The following is a 19,033-nucleotide window of genomic DNA, read 5'->3' as shown; positions in this document are numbered from 1 at the left end:
CGTTGCCTGCATATGCGTATGGTTCTTGGTTGTGATTATCTGGTTGCGTTTGTCCTGATCTTCAATATGAAGAAGGAAAAGTGGCGCACTTAACAAATGCTAGAAACAGACCATACCAGTCTCGGATATTAAGGACTAATATATGCAATAGTGGTTATATATATGAAGATGGTAACACGAAAAAAAAAACATGTTGGGATGGATTCAACTTAATAAATTTCACTAGAAAAATCAAAGACATAGAGAAGTTTCATAAATTTGAGGTGTCGTTGAAAGGGAAAAACAAAGAAAGTGCAAAAAAGCATTAAAGAGAGAATTTGAGCGATGAAGGGCGCTCGCTACTTTACAACAAAGACACGAAATTCTCCATGTGATTTGGGAACACATCCACGTTGAATGTACTGCTGTATTTACTGTTGTCACCAAGTCTGTAACGGCATCCGAATTCATCACCAAAAATTCCTTGAAACAAGGCTTCTCTAATAGTGTTTCTCCTTGGATCGAAATATAAAACATAAAACGAGTCTGTCAAAACCATTGGTGTAAAAACAAGCTCACCAGCATCGCTGACACCCTTTAATTCAAGGTTATTCCATCCTCTCCTAGTCCTAGGAGGTAAGGTAAAGCTTTTACACGTCCATTCGTGTCCATCTGCATCTTCCAAAACCCATAGCTTAACAGATATATTAGGGAAATATGTAGTACCAACTAAGGCTAACCTTCCCTCCTCATAAGGTACTATCATAAAACTATACAAATTTGAACTTATACCCTCGGGAAAATGTATAGGATTGAACTTTTCAGATCCGACATGAAAGCTCATTATACAGCTTTCACCACCAATAACAAAAAAGGCTTCATAATAGAGAACTCCATCAACGCAACCTAAGTATATACCAGGAAAATGCGAAGGGAAACCATTGGGTATTAATCTCCATTGAGCTCCTCCCCATGTAAGAATCCGATGCTGTTGGGAGTTTATGACCAGAATTTTGTATTTACCCTCCAATGGATCGTATCCTAAATAAGTATGTCCCCAAAACCGGAGTTTTCTTGTGGGCTTTGGTAACTGTAAAACCTGTTGCGTGGTTGGGTTCCAAAACACGTTTCCTTTGAAGAAAATAAAGCCCTGGACGGATTGAGATGGATAATAACTGCAGTTCCGCCTCCAAGAGTTTGCGTTTTTCATCTCATAACTGTAGAACGGAGAATAAGAACCGTCAGTATTCTCGTGTTGAGGGAACGAGAAAATGAATCGCTTTTTATATTTCAAGAAGGTGAGCACAAGACGCCGTGGCCGACTCGCGAATGAGCTGATAAAACTTGGAAGTGTAGTGTAGGAAGACCAGAGCTTTGATACGCAGAGAAACCTCACAATAGATTTTGCAGGAAGTCTTGAGAGTATCTCCAAGGTTAGATCGAGTGGAATCGGGTCTGGTTGAGATCTGTACTCTTCCTCTTCTTCTTCTTCATCATGTGTTGCTCTCTGCTGGATTTCTCCCATGTTCTTCTCTTGTTTATCTATGGCAGCTTGCTCAAAAATACCTTGTATCAGCGAGGAAGATTGTGATGTTCCGTAAATCTCTCCCGTTTTCTCTTCCTCTGAATCCATAGTGGATCGATCTTCAAACCCTAATTAATACTTTCTTCAAAACCCTATGGTTTTTGTTTGAACTATTTTATACTTTAAACCAAAACTTTCGGTTAAATAATAAAAAAAAGAATTCCGGATTAAATGTTCGGGGATTTGAACCCGACGTGAATCGAACACGCAACCTTCTGATCTGGAGTCAGACGCGCTACCATTGCGCCACGGATCCGGATGCCTAATAGTCCACTTAGTCTTATTTATTCATAATCAATTATAGTAGAAATAGTTCTTCAATTGGTTTGGTGTTTTGTCTTTCTTTTTCAATGATCGATCGATCCAAAATGTATTGACATGAATCGTGTCTTTAGCATAAAAATGGTATTCACTCTCTAAACTTTTAGAACAACTCTTTCAAGAAGATAGAGCAAACATGCTCCAGTTATCTACAATGAATAAGCCTATTTCTAAACTATATAGGAAGAACAAAAGATGTTTGATCATCATCATTGAAGACGAGAAGTCACATTGATGAATGTATCTTCCGGACAAGGAATCGTTAAGCCGCCCATTGGATGATCGAATCCAAACTCTTCCTCGGATTTACTAAGAAGAGCTTGGAATGAAGGCTGGTTTAAATATGAGACTGGCACCAAATATCTCTTCTTCTGGCTCTCTCCTACATACACCGCAAGAAACCCTTTTGGTGCTGCCGAGGCTGCTGCGGTGGAACGGCTTAGAATCTTCTTTGCTCCCAATAGACTTCTCACCAAAGCCATTGCTATTTCTTCTGGTCTGAAAAGTTTGAAATCTTTTGAAGCTTCTGAACTGATGATGTATGAAAAGATTCAAGTTATTGGATTTGCTTGTTGTTGGTTGATGATAGAAATAATGAATTAAGTATGTATATATATATATATAGAAAGATCAACGAAGGAGTTGCAACCTCTTTGAAAAATCATTTGAAACTTGTGGTCTTGAAGCGTCGGACACACTAGAATAGAGAACATGGCTCTGTCTTCACCGTTTGGAAAAGATGCATTAATGCAATTTTGTCTTGAATGAGATAATTAATTGAGTGTGGGACAAGAAACTAAAAACAAACTCCATATGCAATTCACAAGGGACTGTTTTCGCAATGTTTTTTTTTAGATAAGACATGCTATTGTCAATAATAATGACCAGCTAGTTCCTCTTCTCCATGTTCTGTGATCATCCTATTTTCTAATCTATGTGGTCTAAATGGTTTTCATAACAACTTATAAGTGGGGACCTGAAGTTTCTCAACAACAGAACAACAAGTCTCCGTCACTGGTAAAGTTGTTCTTTTCTTTTTCATTATATCCACAAATAGAATCACACATGAAAGTTAGTTAAAGAAGATTCTTGTGCGGTAGTCAAAGTTGTTCAATAGAGGGGCCATGTTGGTTCGTGATAAAGTCAGAGTTTGAGACAAGAAGCAAAAGGCATGCGCTTTGATTAAAGCAGAGCCAAGTGCCTTCTTAAGCCAGAGAACAAGGTATAACATTAACAACTTTCTTCAAATGCACCATTATTATGAATGTCATACATAATCTTTCGTTAGAGAAAACTAAATAAAGAACATACATGCAGTCTGCAGACTTCAAACCACCCTGGAGCTAACAAACATATTTTCACCACTTCACAATTTTTTTCTCCATGTCTATATTATAAATGCAAAGAAGAATGAAAGAGATCACTTGTTGTTCTTATGTTGAGCCACTTCAGGTCCCCACTTCAAAGTCTTATTAAAATACACCTCAGAGATGAGAGAAATATGATCATCACAGAAGAAAAGACACTTGCTGGGCCTTATTATATTGACAATAGCATGTCGTATCTTATAAAAACAGTCCCTTGTGAACTTCATATGGAATTTGTTTTTAGTTTCTTGCTACAAATTCAATTAATTATCTCATCAAGACCAAATTTCATTAATGCATCTTTTCCAGATGGTAAAGACAGAACCATGTGAGTTCTGTTCTAGTGTCTAGTCTGTCCCACACGCTTCAATACCACAAGTTTCAATGATTTTTCTCAGAGATGTTTCAACTCCTTCATTGATCTTTCTATATATACACACTTAACCCATTGTTCCTATCATCAACCAGCAACAAGCAATATATCAAATAACTAGAGTTTTCTTCATCCATCTTAAGCTTCAAAAGAATTCAAAACTTTTCATACAAAAATGGCTTTGGTGAGAAGTCTATTGGGCGCAAAGAAGATTCTAAGCCGCTCAACCGCAGCTGCTTCCATGAGTAAAAGAGCAGCCTCGGCGGCACCAAAAGGGTTTCTTGCAGTGTACGTAGGAGAGAACCAGAAGAAGAGATATGTGGTGCCAATCTCATACTTGAACCAACCTTTGTTTCAAGCTCTTCTCAGTAAATCCGAAGAAGAGTTTGGGTTCGATCACCCAATGGGTGGTTTAACGATACCATGTCCTGAAGATATCTTCATCAATGTGACTTCTCGGCTCCAACGATGATGATTATCCAACATTTGTACATCTTCCGAGTTAGAGATAGACTTGTTCCTTGTAAATAGAGGATTTTTATTCTTTCTTTTTTTCTCTTTCTTATTGAAAGAGTTATTCTAAAATATTTGAAAATGGATGCCATATTTTTATTCAATAGACACGATCATGGTTCTTGTTAAGACATTTTAGATGAGACAATGTCTTTTCCTCAGCTCAAAACAAAGATAAATGTTGTCCCGATTATGAAAACTCTTCATGAGAACTTTAATGATCTATATGTCATAAATAAACAAGAAAACATATGATATTCTCCTTAAATATAAATTTTGTTCATAAATAAATAAGACTACTAGGGAACTTTCAAACTATACATGCATAGAATTGAAGTAAAATAAAATAAGAAGTAGAAGTCATCATCCTCTTGACTAAAATTAACCAAACGACGACTCACATAATCATGGTCTTTTAAGGTGGCAGAGAACTTGATTTTGGAATGAGCCACCATCAAGGGGATAGTATTCCGTCATGGTCCAACCACTCGAGGTGCTCTCACCTTTGACGTAGAAACTAAAACTCCTCTTATTCCCAATCACCTCACGCTTATCTTCTGATACGACATTACTCAGCTTCCCAAGTGCTTTCCAACGTCCCTCACACGTCTCTCCTCTGACTTTGCGGCTCTTTCCAGTCCGTGTCACGAAGTAGTACCACTGGTTAGGTTCGAAAAAGTCTGTCTCTGTGTGAGTCAACCGCCACGGCTCTTTGGCATATAAATCGGTCTTGTCTTCTAACTCTAATACTTTATTCGATGTTTTGGCAACCTTATTACGCCCAAGACAATAGCGGATGAGTTCCTGCTCCGTAGGATGAAACCTAAACCCAACAAACTCTTGTTGCTCTTTCTCGTTGTATTTTTCAACCATCGACATATTCTTTTCTTCTTCTGCAAGACAAAGATCGAAACGCAAATATATCAAACGAAAAGCTTAAGGATCTATGTTATAATTAACAATAAACAAAACGAATGATCTTTAGAACAAAACTGAAAAAGCTTATGGGTTAAGAGAGAAGAGATGTAGGAAGAATAAATAAAAACGCGTTAAAGACTTTGAAGCTCTAACCTGAAACTTGAAGCTAGGCAAATAGAACAAAAGTGGTCTCGTCGTATACTCGTATTTATAATATTGTGTATGTATATTGATTTCAAGGGCCATTAGGAAAACGAAAAAAGGAAAAAAAAAACAGTTACTTCGCACGTAACTTAATTCAATCTACTTGGTAAAATAAAGCGGGTAAAAATAAGATTTTAGATAAGTACACCAAATATTACATTTTTTTTTTCTTTTTAAAATACAAGATTATTAGTTTCCTTATTATCTTAATAATGAAAATCGGATGATAAATACGGTAACTTATATTTTGTCTAACCATGATTTTTAACTATAAATAGAGGTTCTTCAAATGTTGTGGTCTTTAGTTTTCAAAGATTGTTTCAAAATGTCTTGAAATTTGATATGATAATGTCAGCTCCATAAAAAAATGACATTTATAACAACTCTTTCAAGAAGAAAGAGCAAAAATGCTCAGCTATTTACAATGAATAATCCCTATTTCTAAACTAGGAAGAACAAAAAATGTTGGATCATCATCATTGGAGCCGAGAAGTCACATTGATGAAGGTATCTTCCGGACAGGGAATCGTTAAGCCACCCATCGGATGATCAAATCCAAACTCTTCCTCCGATTTACTGAGGAGGGCTTGGAATGAAGGCTGGTTCAAGTATGAAATTGGCACCAAATATCTCTTCTTCTGGCTCTCTCCTACATACACTGCAAGAAACCCTTTTGGTGCCGCCGAGGTTGCTCTGGCGGAGCGGCTTAAAATCTTCTTTGCTCCCAATAGACTTCTCACCAAAGCCATTTCTATTTTTTTTTGTCTGAAATTTTTTGAATTCTCTTTAAAGCTTCGGATGATGAATAAACAGATTCAAGTTATTGGATTGCTTGTTGTTGGTTGATGATAGAAAGAATGAGTTAAGTGTGTATATATAGAAAGATTAAAGAAGGAGTTGAAACATCTCTGAAATATCCTAAGAACTTGTGGTCTTGAAGCGTCGGACACACTAGAACAGAGAACATGGCTCTGTCTTCACCGTTTGGAAAAGATGCATTAATGCAATTTTGTCTTGAATGAGATAATTAATTGAGTGTGGGACAAGAAACTAAATACAAAGTCCATATGCAATTCACAAGGGACTGTTTTCTCAATGTTTTTTTAGATAAGACATGCTATAGTCAATAATAATGACCAGCAAGTTTCTCTTCTCCTTGTTCTGTGATCATCGTATACTCTAATCTCTGTGGTCTAAATGGTTTTCATAACAACTTAAAAGTGGGGACCTAAAGTTTCTCAACAACAGAACAATAAGTCTCTGTCACTAGTTCAGTTGGTTCTTTTATCATATACACAAATAGGATCACACATGACAGTATACGTAAATGAAGATTCTGTGCTAGGTTGGTGGTGAAGTTGCTGTCACAGACAAAGTTGTCGACAATTAAGGCAGAAAGACAAAGGCATAATCTAGGTTCCCCTTCAGCAAGAGATTAAGCCATAAGCTTTCTTCAAGTACACCATTGTTTTACTATAAGTAGCTGCTACTGATTCCTTAACAACTATCTTTCACTTGCACAGTTTCAGGATAAGAATATTCTATTCTTAGAGCTTCATTAAAAAGAAAAGTAGTAATGGCGTTGAGGAGAGGGAGCAGAAGAGCTAGAAGAGAAACAAAGTCAATCACATGAAGCAGACAAGAAAGACAGGAGGACATGTCATTTGGGTTATACAAAAGATGTGAAAGCTAAGAGATGAACAAGAAAAACGAAAAAAAAAACCCACTAACACTCTCTCGCAGAAATTCAGATGGATCTTTAGCTTGAACCAAGGAAGCTTTTGACGAGCTGAGCCACAGAGTTAGCCAAAGAATCAGCAGCTTCTTGAGTGGATGCTTCTGCATATACTCTCACCACATCTTCAGTACCCGATGGCCTTATAAAAGCTCTGCCACGCGAGTACTTCTTGATTTCAGAATTAATAGCATCTTGAATCCCCAAAGGTCTCAGAGCCTCGGTTTCTTGGCTTGTGGTCACAACCGCTGTTCTGTCTGGAACTTCAACCTTGATCTGTCTGCTAGGAAGGTCTTTGTATAGCTCATTCCACTTCTGTATTGACCATCCTATGTGTTGCAGAATCACTTCAACCAAGAGCACTCCACTTAAAGCATCACCAACCGCTTGGTTAATCAGATTACTCACCGCCACTAGTCTAGAAACCGCTTTGTGCTCTTCAGAACCACCCTGACCTATGGCGGTTAGATCCTTTTGTTTGGTAACCAACCAAGATAGGCAAGATTCCGAGAAGAGTATAGTCCCATGGCCATTAGCTTCAAAGTAGATTCCAATATCAAACTCTGCTGCTTTCTCATGTAAATGCTTCACCCCAGTTTTAGCAAAAACAACATCTAAACCCAACTGCTTTAAGTAATCCGTGGATGCACCATTAGCGTAAGCTGTCTGCACAACACCAAGACGAGACTGCTTCCCTTCATTACCATCATCAAGAACGTTGAGTTGCTCTTTGATGAAGAGAGCAAACAAAGATAAAATCTTATCACCATCAAGTAACTCAACCTTTACATCAGAAGTAGAATCTGAAGGAACGTAAAAGTATACCAACCGATCTGCATCGCCGTCCAAACTCGCACACCTCATCCCTACATCCTTTAACCCAAATCCTAAAGGCACAACCTTTTCTTTCTGCACAAAATCAGCACCTACACCTTCATTAAGCACACCTCCATCTCTACCTGTGTTACGAATCTCAAGATCAAGATTACTCAAAGACGCTCTTAGCTCCTCAATCTTCTGTCCACCTACACCATTAGCACCATCTACAAGCAATTTGCTAATCTCAAACTTATTGTTTCCACTAATTGGAATAAGATTAACCAAACACCTAAACGAAGTAGAGAGATTCTCAAAGTAGTCCTTCTCAGTAGCCTTAAGACCTTTATTCTTAGCTCTAACCATCCAATGCAACTGCGGAGTTGTTAAAATCCCAATGTCAACCGCAACAGAACCCAAAACTGAATCAACTCCGATCTCCGCAGCTCGGAGAAGCGACTCACCACTAGGTCTAGTATCCCTTCCTAACCATACCTCTGCACCTTTATCCCCACCGATCTTAATCTCTTCCTTCTCCACGAATGCTCTGATCAACGAAACGAGTTCTTGAGGAGAGGCTGCGTTAGCGATCTGATCTGCGAAAGGCTCCCATTCCTGAGAAAGCATACCTCCAGATGGATCTGAGACTTTAATGCCATTGTCAGAGACTTTGTTGTGCGAAGCTGTGATCATAAGCCCGATGGTGGATGATCCGAGCTTAAGCGATCGGAGAGCTGAGAGTATCCCAACTCTGTAAACAGTCGATTCAAGCAGTTTTGCATCGCCTCGGAACCCAGCTGTTCCATACGATAGCTTAAGGCCTTGAGGAATTGGGAAAAGCTCAGATGATTTGAGGAGTGAAGCAATTTGGATCTCGTCCATGGCGCTTTGTGAGAGAAACAGAGAGTAGAATTGAACCAAATAAAACGTAAAGGAAGCTTTTTTATTTTATTTTTGACATAAAGGAAGCATTTTTATTTATTTGTTTCCTTTTTTCATCTCCTGCGTCTCTCTCCAGCGAAGTCAGATCTCTTGACCTTTTCTCGGTCTTCTTCGCTTATTAACTTCTTCTTCTCTCTCGCTCTTTGAACGTCCGATGAACAGTTTGGTTCTCTGATTAGATCTCAAGTTCCAAACGACAGTTTTCAGTTTGCTCTTCTCAGTTTTACCAATATATCTGTCTGTTAGATGAAGTATTTTGGTCAAATTGAGTAGTGCAATGGGAAAGTTGCCGATTGCGATTATTAGGGTTTCGTTTAGTTGAAAGCTGAGGAACAGTTTACAAGTAGATTTCCTTCCCAAGAATTTATAGAAACTTTGGGTTTTTTTATTCTTCTTGCGTGCTGGTTTGTTTGGTTGCTTGTCTTGAGTATTAGAGAGAAGCTAACTTGGTTTACGCTTAGAAGCTCTATTAAAATTGTGGAATAAGAAAGATTAGCTCTTTGTTAGTATATGTGAACCTTCAATATCTCATCTTTTTAGTTTGATTATATTGGAACTTTGAGAACATGTTCTTTGATTTGTTAGGAGCTTGAGATCTTTTACAACTCGCTGAAAAGCGAGGAAAAATGTTACATTAGTCTTGTGGGAGAGCTTTATATATGTACAAGATGTTGTCTAACAAGAATAATCTATAGAGTAAAATGTGTGTTTTGGAGACTAGAGGTGAAAGCTGCAAAAGTTTCTTCACTGCAGGGGATCGTTAGTTTACTCATTGGGTGATCAAACCCAAATTCATCTTCTGTATTTCTTAGCAGATTTTGAAACGATGCTTGGCTCAAGAACGATATCGGAACCACGTATCTCTTCTTTTGGCTTTCCCCAACATACACTGCAAAGTATCCCTTTGGAACATCAGCAGACTTTGAGGTTGCAAACAGTTTCGCTTGCCGGAAGAATTGCATTGATTGCAGCACACGAGGAACTCTGAAAGCCATTAAACCATTTGATGGGTATGTGTTTATCTTTTCCTTTTTTTATTTTGTACTTAAAGATGATTACAGAGAGAAAGATCTTGCTGTTTCCTGAAGAAGATATGAGAAGTTCTTATGTGGTTTAAGGGTTTGGGGACTTCTTTTTATAGATTTATACCACTTTAAGATAAGTAGATAACTAACCTGTCTTTTCAGGCTCAGAGAAGCGTAGCTAATATGTACTGAGACATGGTTTGTCATGTCTTGCCCCACATTTCAACCTCATAAGGCCCCATCTGATGGTAGTGGTTCGATGAAGTAGCTGAAGTTCTTGTAGAGATATCCACATGGATGTCTGACAGGTTAGTCACACTTACATTTCAATCAAATTTAAGTTTCCATCCCATGAGATTATGTCCTTTGAACATGAATGTGTCATTCATGTTCTCTTGGTAGGCAACTTATTGTCCCGCCACATAATTAAGAAATCAGACCTTCTAATGTATTATTATAGACAAGAGAAGATTCAATATCTCATCTTATCTCTTTATTAGTTATAAAGACACTCAGAAAACAAACCCTTGTGAAGTGCACCATCTAATGTTCATTAGCTTTCATCGTTTGTCATCTATCTCTCTATCTATCTGGAAAACAAAACCATGTGAAACTCTGTTCTTGTATGTCCCACGCTTGTATACCACAGTTTCATTGGTTGTAGGGTGGTTCTAACTCTTTCATTGATCTATTTATACATCCGGAAACAAAACCAACTCTTCAAATCACCAAGTAGTATACCATTCCAAGGCTTGAATCTGAGCAATCAATTTGTTATCGCTAATCCATCTTCAGTTTACATTTTCGAAGATTAGAAATGGCTTTGATGAGAGGTTTCTTGGGCGCAAAGAAGATTCTGAGCCGCTCTGTAACAGCTACAACACCAAAAGGGTTTCTTGCAGTGTATGTTGGCGAGGACCAGGTCCAGAAGAAGAGATATATGGTGCCACTTTCATACTTGAACCAGCCTTCATTTCAAGCTCTCCTCAGTAAATCCGAGGAAGTGTTTGGGTTCGATCATCCTATGGGTGGCTTAACGATCCCTTGTCCTGAAGATGCCTTCATCTCTGTAACTTCTGTATTACAGGGAAGATGATCCGTAAAGAAGATATAGATCTAACATTTGTTAGCTCGAGTTAGAGATATAATTTATTCAGTGTAAATAGGTCAACCTTTTTCCTCAAAGAAAAGAGTTGTGTAAAAGGTTACAATACTCAAATGTGAACGTCATTCTTTGTGTGAGAAACAATGGTGTTAATGCGAATTGCAGAAAGTTTTCTACTAAAAGCTTTATCTTGCTGTTGTATATATAATGCATAAATATTCTTATTAGTTGACAATTTCTTGAGTATTTGCTTATATCTTCATTAAGTTTCTCTTCTTCTGCTGACTTAACTCAATCATAAGATAAAAAATTTCAGTGATCTCACTACAGAAAACGCCAAAGCTAGCTTGAGATTGTAATATAAATTACCTTCGGACAAAATAATTATGAACAGAACAGAGAAATCTCAGGTGCATTCTCAAACATATGCAAGAAGGATCCTTGTGGCGCCACCAAGGCAGCCAATAATCTTCTTTGCATAATTCTGAAGATTATATTGTTCAAGTTTTAGTGGTTTACTTTTCTTGCTTTGCACTGCATGATCAATTTAATTTAATATTATCTCCTTCTTTGTATGATGAAATATTTCAATGGATAAAGTGGTTAAAATAAGCCATGGATCCGGATTATATATAACCTCACTTGGTTTTATTTAAAAAGGGTTATATTATAAATTTATAATACAAGAGTTCTTCATTTGGCATTGTCCTTTTTTCAATAATCGATCCAAAATGTGTCCACATGAATTGTGATTGTGTATATAGCATCAAAGCTGCACCCACTTCAAAAAAAATTAGAAACAACTCTTTCAAGAAGAAAGAGAAAAAAAAAAAAGAACTAATCCTCTATTTACAAGGAACAACTCTAACTCCAAGAACACTATGTTATATCATCATCATTGAAGCCGAGAAGTCACGTTGATGAAGGTATCTTCAGGACAAGGGATCGTTAAGCCACCCATCGGATGATCAAATCCAAACTCTTCCTCCGATTTACTGAGGAGCGCTTGGAATGTAGGCTGGTTCAAGTATGATACTGGCACCAAATATCTCTTCTTCTGGCTCTCTCCAACGTACACTGCAAGAAACCCTTTTGGTGCCGCCGAGGCTGCTCCGGTGGAGCGGCTTAGAATCTTCTTTGCACCCAGTAGACTTCTCACCAAAGCCATTTCTATTTCTTTTGTCTGAAACTTTGAATTCTTTTTAAAGCTTCTGAAGATGAATGAAAAGATTCAAGTTATTGGATTGCTTGTTGTTAGTTGATAATGGATAGAATGAGGTTGTGTGTGTATATATAGAAAGATCAATGAAGGAGTTGAAACCTCTTTGCAAAATCCTTGAAACTTGTGGTATTGAAGCGTGTGGGACAGACTAGAACAGAGAACATGGTTCTGTCTATCCCATTGGAAGTCTTGATGATATAAGACGTTATGTTCTGTTGTTGAACAACATCAGGTTCCCACTTCAATTTATTATTAAATCCACCATTTAGACCACAGAGATTAGAGAATGGGATCGTCACAGAACATGGAGAATAGAAACTTGCTGGTTGTTATTGACAATTGCATGTCTTATCTAAAAAAAAACATTGACCAAACAAACCCTTGTGGATTGCATATGTAGTTTGTTTCTAGTTTATTGTCCCACACACAGTTTATTATCTCATCAAGACAAATTGCATTTATGCATCTTTTCCAAATGGTAGAGACAGAACCATGTGAACTCTTGGTCTAGTTTGTCCCCCACGCTTCAAGTCCACAAGTTTCAAGGATTTTTTCAGGGAAGTTTCAACTCAACCATTAATCTTTCTATATATACATACATATCCCATTCTTATTATCATCAACAAACAACAAGCAATATACCAAACAACTTGAATCATTTCTTACATCTTTCAGATTTAGCTTCAAAAAAAATTCAAAATTTTCATACAAAGAAAGAATTTCATAAATGGCTTTTGTGAGAAGTCTACTGGGTGCAAAGAAGATTCTAGGCCGCTCCACGGCAGCAGCCTCGGCAGCACCAAAAGGGTTTCTTGCAGTGTACGTAGGAGAGAGCCAGAAGAAGAGATATTTGGTGCCAGTATCATACTTGAACCAGCCTACATTCCAAGCGCTCCTCAGTAAATCGGAGGAAGAGTTTGGATTTGATCATCCGATGGGTGGCTTAACGATTCCTTGTCCTGAAGATACCTTCATCAATGTGACTTCTCGGCTCCAATGATGATGATCCTACATTTAGTTCATCTGAGTTAGAAAAATAGACTATTTTATTGTATATAGATGTTTACTCTTTTTTCTTGAAAGAGTTGTGTAAATGTTTAGAGATTGGATGCCATTTTTTTTGGAGCTTACACTATCATACCAACTTTCAAGACATTTTGAAACAATCTTTGAAAACTAAAGACCACAACATTCGAAGAACCTTTAATTATAGTTAAAAATCATGGTTAGAATTAGACAAATATAAGTTACCATATTCATCATCCAGTCTTCATTATTAGATAATAAGGAAACTAATAATATTGTATTTTAAAAGAAAAAAATGTGATATTTTTTTAAATAAAATTTCTGATATTTATACCCGCTTTATTTTACCAAGTAGATTTAATTACACGTGCGAGTAAATGTTTTTTTTTTCCTTTTTTTCGTTTCCTAATAGCCCTTGAAATCAATATATAAAATACGACGAGACCACTTTTGTCTAATTTGCCTAGCTTCAGGTTTCAGGTAAGAGCTTCAAAGTCTTTAACGCGTTTTTAATTATTCTTCCTACATCTCTTATATATCTCTCACACCCATAAGCTTTTTCAGTTTTGTTCTAAAGATCCATTCGTTTGTTTATTGTTATAACATATAGATCTTTAAACTTTTGGTTTAATATATTTGCGTTTCTTTGTCTTGCAGAAGAAGGAAAGAGGATGTCGATGGTTGAAAAATACAACGAGAAAGAGCAACAAGAGTTTGTTGGGTTTAGGTTTCATCCTACGGAGCAAGAACGCATCAGCTATTGTCTCAGGCGTAATAAGGTCGCCAAAACATCGAATAAAGTATTAGAGTTAGAAGACAAGACCGATTTATATGCCAAAGAGCCGTGGCGGTTAAGTCACAGAGAGACAGACTTTTTCAAACCTAACGAGTGGTACTACTTCGTGACACTGGCTCAGGTCTCTGGAAACCGCAAAGTCAAAGGAGAGACGTGTGAGGGGCATTGGAAAGCCCTTGGGAAGCTGAGTGATGTTGTATCAAAGGATAAGCGTGAGGTGATTGGGAAGAAGAGGATTCTCAGTTTCTACGTCAAAGGTGAGAACAACTCGAGTGGTTGGACCATGACGGAATACTATACCCTTGATGGTGGCTCATTCCAAACTCATGTTCTCTGCCACCTTAAAGGACCATGATTCTGTGTTTTGGTTAATGTCAGTGAAGAGGAGGACTTCTACTTTTATTTTATTTTACTTCAATTCTAAGTTTAGTCTGAAAATTCCCTAGTAGTCTTATTTATTTATGAACAAAATTTACGTTGAAGGAGAATATCATAAGTTTTCTTGTTTATTTAAAGACATAGAGATGATAGATCATTAAAGTTCTTATGAGCTTTCAATTTCTTATAAACGGAATAACACATGGTCTCATCTAATGTATTATGAATCTATGATACAATGAAGTATCCAGAGCAAACTAACAGATGCTTTGTACGTCGAAATTTTATTAAAGAGAGGCAGAGCAAACGGTGGTAGAGAGAAACAGAGCAAATCTCAAGAAACAGAACAAAAAAAAGGCAAGACAACATGTCATATTGTTTATACAAAAGATGTTTAGACCTTATACTAATTTCTTCATATGATTCTGGTGCTATTATTTTATACCATATTGAACATTACTGTTCAACAGAAACTGAACTGAAAATTAATTAGCTAAATGAAGCATATTTCTGGTTGATTAAAAGTAAAACGAAAGGTAGAATAGTAATGCAATCATACACTAATATTGAAGTAGAAGCCGTTTACTTTTGAGTTTTGAGTATCTCTTTTTCTTTTGGCCAACTTGAGTTTTACTTCCTTGTTCGGTTTAGCTAAAAATCATTTATTTTTTTGTTAGATGAAGTAGTATTTCGATGGATAAGAAATTGGTTAAGTTAAGCAAATGTATAAGATTATTCATACTCTCACTTGGTAATCGATCCAAAATGTAATTAACATGAACCATGATCGTGTCTATTGAATAAAAAATGGCATCCATTTCAAAAAATTTAGAACAACTCTTCCAAGAAGAAAGAATAAAACCCTCTATTTACAAGGAACAAGTCTATCTCTAACTCGGAAGATGTACAAATGTTGGATAATCATCATCGTTGGAGCCGAGAAGTCACATTGATGAAGGTATCTTCAGGACATGGTATCGTTAAACCACCCATCGGATGATCAAACCCAAACTCTTCTTCTGATTTACTGAGAAGAGCTTGAAACGAAGATTGATTCAAGTATGAGATTGGCACCAAATATCTCTTCTTCTGGCTCTCTCCTACGTACACTGCAAGAAACCCTTTTGGTGCCGCTGAGGAGCGGCTTAGAATCTTCTTTGCACTCAATAGACTTCTCACCAAAGCCATTTTATTTCTTTTGTCTGAAAGTTTGAATTCTTTTTAAAAGCTTTTGAAGATGAATGAAAAGATTCAAGTTATTGGATTGCTTGTTGTTAGTTGATGATGGATAGAATGGGATTATGAGTGTATATATAGAAAGATCAATGAAGGAGTTGAAACCTCTCTGAAAAATCCTTAAAACTTGTGGTATTGAAGCGTGTGGGACAGACTAGAACAGAGAACATGGCTCTGTCTATCCCATTAGAAAAGATGCATTGATGAAATTTGTCTTGATGATATAAGACGTTATGTTCTGTTGTTGAACAACATCAGGTTCCCACTTCAATTTAATATTAAATCCACCATTTAGACCACAGAGATTAGAGAATGGGATCGTCACAGAACATGGAGAATAAGAACTTGCTGGTTGTTATTGACAATTGCATGTCTTATCTAAACCAAAAACATTGACCAAACAAGCCCTTGTGGATTGCATATGTAGTTTGTTTCTAGTTTATTGTCCCACACGCAGTTAATTATCTCATCAAGACAATTTCCATTAATGCATATTTTCCAAATGGTAGAGACAATACCATGTGAACTCTTGGTGTAGTTTGTCCCACGCTTCAAGTCCACAAGTTTCAAAAAAATTTTCAGGGAAGTTTCAACTCATCCATTGATCTTTCTATATATACATACATAGCCCATTCGTATTATCATCAACAAACAACAAGAAACGAATTCAGATTTAGCTTCAAAACGAATTCAAAAACTTTCATACAAACAAATAATTTCATAAATGGCATTCGTGAGAAGTCTACTGGGTGCAAAGAAGATCCTAAGCCGCTCCACCGCACCAGCCTTGGCAGCACCAAAAGGGTTTCTTGCAGTGTACGTAGGAGAGAGCCAGAAGAAGAGATATTTGGTGCCAATTTCATATTTGAACCAGCCTACATTCCAAGCCCTCCTCAGTAAATCGGAGGAAGAGTTTGGATTTGATCATCCGATGGGTGGCTTAACGATTCCATGTCCTGAAGATACCTTCATCAATGTGACTTCTCGGCTCCAATGATGATAATTAGTTCATCCGAGTTAGACAAATAGACTAATTCATTGTATATAGATTTTTACTCTTTCTTCTTGAAAGAGTTGTGTAATTGTTTAGAGATTGGATGCCTTTTTTTAATGGAGCTGACACTATCATACAAAATTTCAAGACATTTTGAAACAATCTTTGAAAACTAAAGACCACAACATTCGAAGAACCTTTAATTATAGTTAAAAATCATGGTTAGAATTAGACAAATATAAGTTACCATATTCATCATCCGGTCTTCATTATTAGATAATAAGGAAACTAATAATATTGTATTTTAAAAGAAAAATTGTGATATTTGTTGGTGTAGTATAGTTATCTAAATCTAATTTTTACCCGCTTTATTTTACCAAGTAGATTTAATTACACGTGCGACTAACTGTTTTTTTTCCTTTTTTTTGTTTTCCTAATAGCCCTTGAAATCAATATCTTATTATAAGGTTTTTTTTTTGCTTTGCCTAACAATGTGACATTTAACACTCTACTTTTGTGATACATGTCATTCTTACTAATTTTCAATTTAACATTTTATTGTTTTTATTTAAATTTTTTTATTTGTATCTGCTGTATAGTTTGTTAAAAAAAAAATTGTATAGTTTGTTTTTCGATTTTTTCAACATTGTAACAAAAATATATTACTTCCATTTTTTTCTTTTAACATCTAATACATTTCATAATGAAAGCATACACCATAGAACCTTAAAAAAATTAATACTGATCAACCCAACTAAAAAATATAAACAAATTTGAAACCAAATAAAAGTAGAAAATATTTTCATACTTTTAAAGTAAAAACTGAAATCAAAATAATTTATAATATAAGATTTTCTAATATATATATATATATATATATATAAATTAACATTGTATTCAATAATCATATATAATGTATTAAAGACACAATAAATTTGTATTTAATAGTATTCCATAAGTTACAGTTTGACTGTCTTTAAAACTTATGTACTAAAAAAAAAATTGTATCATAACATAATTGTTTTATCTCCCGCATGAAATAATAGAAAACAATAGTTCCAAAATAATTTTTTATTGTTAATTGTACTATTTATTTCAAAATGATTAGAAATAGAGACAATTTATAGAAGAAAAAAATATTTAGATTAAATTTGACACACTTTTATTTTCATAAATTTTAATAAAAAATTAGTTAGACTTAGAGTATCAGATATTTGTTTTTTGTGATACCGTTTTAATAAAATTATTTTAAAATTGACTTTCATATTATAATATTATTTGTTGTTAACTATTACTCTTAGATATGAAAATAAAATTAATATATAGGACAACATAATTAATTTATCAAAGTAATTAAGTAAGGTCTTACACGTTTTTTCTTAGAATACTTATCAGTTTTTTTTTCCAAAAAAAACAAACGATAAATAAATAAATTTCTCTTTATTATTTAACAATCATACAAAATTTAATTAACTTTGATGTAACTAATTGTCCTATTACTATATGATAGACTAGTTTAAAAAATATAAAAGATTTTCTAATATATAAAAAACTCACATTATATTAAATAATCATATATATTGTATTAAAGACACAACTCAAATTTGTATTTAATAGTAATTTATAAGTTACTGTTTGATTGTCTTTAAAACATATGTACTAAAAAAAACATAATGGTATCATAACATAATTGGTTTATCACCCTATGATATAACAGAAAACAATAATTTCAAAACATAATTTATTGTTAATTGTACTATTTATTTTTAAATGATTAGAAATAGAGACAATATATAGAAAGTAAAAATATATTAAATTTGACACACTTTTCTTTTCAAGAATTTTTATAAAAACTGGTTAAACTTATAATATAAGATATTTGTTTTGTGATATCGTTTTAATAAATTATTTTAAAATTGACTTATCATATATAAAATTATTTTTTTGTTAACTATTATTTTAGATGATGACAATAAAATTAATATATAGGACAACATAAAATTATATCAAAATAATTAAGTAAGATCTTACGCTTTTCTTTCTAGACTACTTATGAGTTTTATATTTTCCAAAAAAAAGAAAAAAAAATATAATTTATCTTAACTATTTAAAGAAAATACCATATTTAATTAACTTTTGCTATAAGTAATGGTCTTATTACTATAGTAAGTTAGTAACATACTGTTAAATTAATTTCAACAATACATTGTAATCAAAAATATTTAGTAATATGTACTTTGACTTTCCTCTTTTTCATGACCCTTCTATGAAAAACTATATAACATATATATATTATAAATTGTAGTTGAACCGTATTATTATAAATATATTATTCTTTAAGACATTTCTATATAAGTAAAAGAGAAGTACAAATTCAAAAATTGCCAAAAAATTCCAAAATTACCAATTCAATTAGTTGTAAATGAGAGTGTTTATTAAAATTGAAAGGGGTAATTTGGACAAAAATATACATTCGACATTACCCGACCCGTTTGGAG

The 19,033-nt window shown here is 34.9% G+C and overlaps 12 protein-coding genes and 1 non-coding gene across 14 annotated transcripts; 5 read left to right on the top strand and 8 right to left on the bottom strand.

The window, feature by feature from the left end:
* On the bottom strand, window positions 344-1,612 carry LOC104772337 (F-box protein At5g18160-like). Its single transcript, XM_010496967.1, has one exon. It carries the CDS (start codon window positions 1,610-1,612, stop codon window positions 344-346), a length of 1,269 nt encoding a protein of 422 aa, XP_010495269.1.
* TRNAW-CCA lies at window positions 1,749-1,820 on the bottom strand. The gene has a single exon. It is a non-coding gene; the product is annotated as a tRNA-Trp (tRNA).
* LOC109131433 (auxin-responsive protein SAUR24-like) lies at window positions 1,936-2,458 on the bottom strand. Its single transcript, XM_019242455.1, has one exon. The coding sequence runs from the start codon at window positions 2,365-2,367 to the stop codon at window positions 2,095-2,097; it is 273 nt and encodes a 90-aa protein (XP_019098000.1). The 5' UTR covers window positions 2,368-2,458; the 3' UTR covers window positions 1,936-2,094.
* Window positions 3,730-4,267, top strand: LOC109131430 (auxin-responsive protein SAUR21-like). The gene has a single exon (XM_019242453.1). It carries the CDS (start codon window positions 3,801-3,803, stop codon window positions 4,095-4,097), a length of 297 nt encoding a protein of 98 aa, XP_019097998.1. The 5' UTR covers window positions 3,730-3,800; the 3' UTR covers window positions 4,098-4,267.
* Window positions 4,414-5,064, bottom strand: LOC104770133 (NAC domain-containing protein 30-like). Its single transcript, XM_010494499.2, has one exon. It carries the CDS (start codon window positions 5,015-5,017, stop codon window positions 4,544-4,546), a length of 474 nt encoding a protein of 157 aa, XP_010492801.1. The 5' UTR covers window positions 5,018-5,064; the 3' UTR covers window positions 4,414-4,543.
* LOC109131434 (auxin-responsive protein SAUR24-like) lies at window positions 5,354-6,112 on the bottom strand. Its single transcript, XM_019242456.1, has one exon. It carries the CDS (start codon window positions 6,007-6,009, stop codon window positions 5,737-5,739), a length of 273 nt encoding a protein of 90 aa, XP_019098001.1. The 5' UTR covers window positions 6,010-6,112; the 3' UTR covers window positions 5,354-5,736.
* LOC104770132 (phosphoacetylglucosamine mutase) lies at window positions 6,790-8,785 on the bottom strand. The gene has a single exon (XM_010494498.2). The coding sequence runs from the start codon at window positions 8,691-8,693 to the stop codon at window positions 7,020-7,022; it is 1,674 nt and encodes a 557-aa protein (XP_010492800.1). The 5' UTR covers window positions 8,694-8,785; the 3' UTR covers window positions 6,790-7,019.
* Window positions 9,671-11,042, top strand: LOC104770131 (auxin-responsive protein SAUR21-like). Of its 2 annotated transcripts, none has more exons than XM_010494497.2 (3): window positions 9,671-9,763; window positions 9,941-10,086; window positions 10,594-11,042. In XM_010494497.2, the coding sequence occupies exon 3, from the start codon at window positions 10,596-10,598 to the stop codon at window positions 10,872-10,874; it is 279 nt and encodes a 92-aa protein (XP_010492799.1). In that variant the 5' UTR covers window positions 9,671-9,763; window positions 9,941-10,086; window positions 10,594-10,595; the 3' UTR covers window positions 10,875-11,042. The 2 variants fall into 2 exon arrangements, with proteins under 2 accessions (XP_010492799.1, XP_010492798.1); XM_010494496.2 differs by having other exon boundaries at window positions 10,589-11,042.
* LOC109131432 (auxin-responsive protein SAUR24) lies at window positions 11,510-12,161 on the bottom strand. Its single transcript, XM_019242454.1, has one exon. The coding sequence runs from the start codon at window positions 12,049-12,051 to the stop codon at window positions 11,779-11,781; it is 273 nt and encodes a 90-aa protein (XP_019097999.1). The 5' UTR covers window positions 12,052-12,161; the 3' UTR covers window positions 11,510-11,778.
* On the top strand, window positions 12,713-13,235 carry LOC109131452 (auxin-responsive protein SAUR24-like). Its single transcript, XM_019242549.1, has one exon. The coding sequence runs from the start codon at window positions 12,833-12,835 to the stop codon at window positions 13,103-13,105; it is 273 nt and encodes a 90-aa protein (XP_019098094.1). The 5' UTR covers window positions 12,713-12,832; the 3' UTR covers window positions 13,106-13,235.
* LOC104770130 (NAC domain-containing protein 30-like) lies at window positions 13,364-14,436 on the top strand. Its single transcript, XM_010494495.2, has 2 exons — window positions 13,364-13,611; window positions 13,789-14,436. Exon 2 carries the CDS (start codon window positions 13,803-13,805, stop codon window positions 14,280-14,282), a length of 480 nt encoding a protein of 159 aa, XP_010492797.1. The 5' UTR covers window positions 13,364-13,611; window positions 13,789-13,802; the 3' UTR covers window positions 14,283-14,436.
* LOC104770129 (auxin-responsive protein SAUR20-like) lies at window positions 15,074-15,604 on the bottom strand. The gene has a single exon (XM_010494493.2). It carries the CDS (start codon window positions 15,491-15,493, stop codon window positions 15,230-15,232), a length of 264 nt encoding a protein of 87 aa, XP_010492795.1. The 5' UTR covers window positions 15,494-15,604; the 3' UTR covers window positions 15,074-15,229.
* LOC109131454 (auxin-responsive protein SAUR20-like) lies at window positions 16,188-16,686 on the top strand. The gene has a single exon (XM_019242551.1). It carries the CDS (start codon window positions 16,266-16,268, stop codon window positions 16,536-16,538), a length of 273 nt encoding a protein of 90 aa, XP_019098096.1. The 5' UTR covers window positions 16,188-16,265; the 3' UTR covers window positions 16,539-16,686.

This window comes from Camelina sativa, chromosome 20 (genome assembly GCF_000633955.1).
Source record: "Camelina sativa cultivar DH55 chromosome 20, Cs, whole genome shotgun sequence".
NCBI lineage: Eukaryota > Viridiplantae > Streptophyta > Magnoliopsida > Brassicales > Brassicaceae > Camelina > Camelina sativa.
The sequence above is the reverse complement of the archived record's forward strand: the minus strand, read 5'-3'. Positions and strand labels throughout refer to the sequence as shown.

Coding starts and splice junctions, on each gene's coding strand:
- LOC104772337 (XM_010496967.1), bottom strand. CDS start 1,612: ATGGATTCAGAGGAAGAGAAAACGGGAGAGATTTACGGAACATCACAA.
- LOC109131433 (XM_019242455.1), bottom strand. CDS start 2,367: ATGGCTTTGGTGAGAAGTCTATTGGGAGCAAAGAAGATTCTAAGCCGT.
- LOC109131430 (XM_019242453.1), top strand. CDS start 3,801: ATGGCTTTGGTGAGAAGTCTATTGGGCGCAAAGAAGATTCTAAGCCGC.
- LOC104770133 (XM_010494499.2), bottom strand. CDS start 5,017: ATGTCGATGGTTGAAAAATACAACGAGAAAGAGCAACAAGAGTTTGTT.
- LOC109131434 (XM_019242456.1), bottom strand. CDS start 6,009: ATGGCTTTGGTGAGAAGTCTATTGGGAGCAAAGAAGATTTTAAGCCGC.
- LOC104770132 (XM_010494498.2), bottom strand. CDS start 8,693: ATGGACGAGATCCAAATTGCTTCACTCCTCAAATCATCTGAGCTTTTC.
- LOC109131432 (XM_019242454.1), bottom strand. CDS start 12,051: ATGGCTTTGGTGAGAAGTCTACTGGGTGCAAAGAAGATTCTAAGCCGC.
- LOC109131452 (XM_019242549.1), top strand. CDS start 12,833: ATGGCTTTTGTGAGAAGTCTACTGGGTGCAAAGAAGATTCTAGGCCGC.
- LOC104770130 (XM_010494495.2), top strand. CDS start 13,803: ATGTCGATGGTTGAAAAATACAACGAGAAAGAGCAACAAGAGTTTGTT.
- LOC104770129 (XM_010494493.2), bottom strand. CDS start 15,493: ATGGCTTTGGTGAGAAGTCTATTGAGTGCAAAGAAGATTCTAAGCCGC.
- LOC109131454 (XM_019242551.1), top strand. CDS start 16,266: ATGGCATTCGTGAGAAGTCTACTGGGTGCAAAGAAGATCCTAAGCCGC.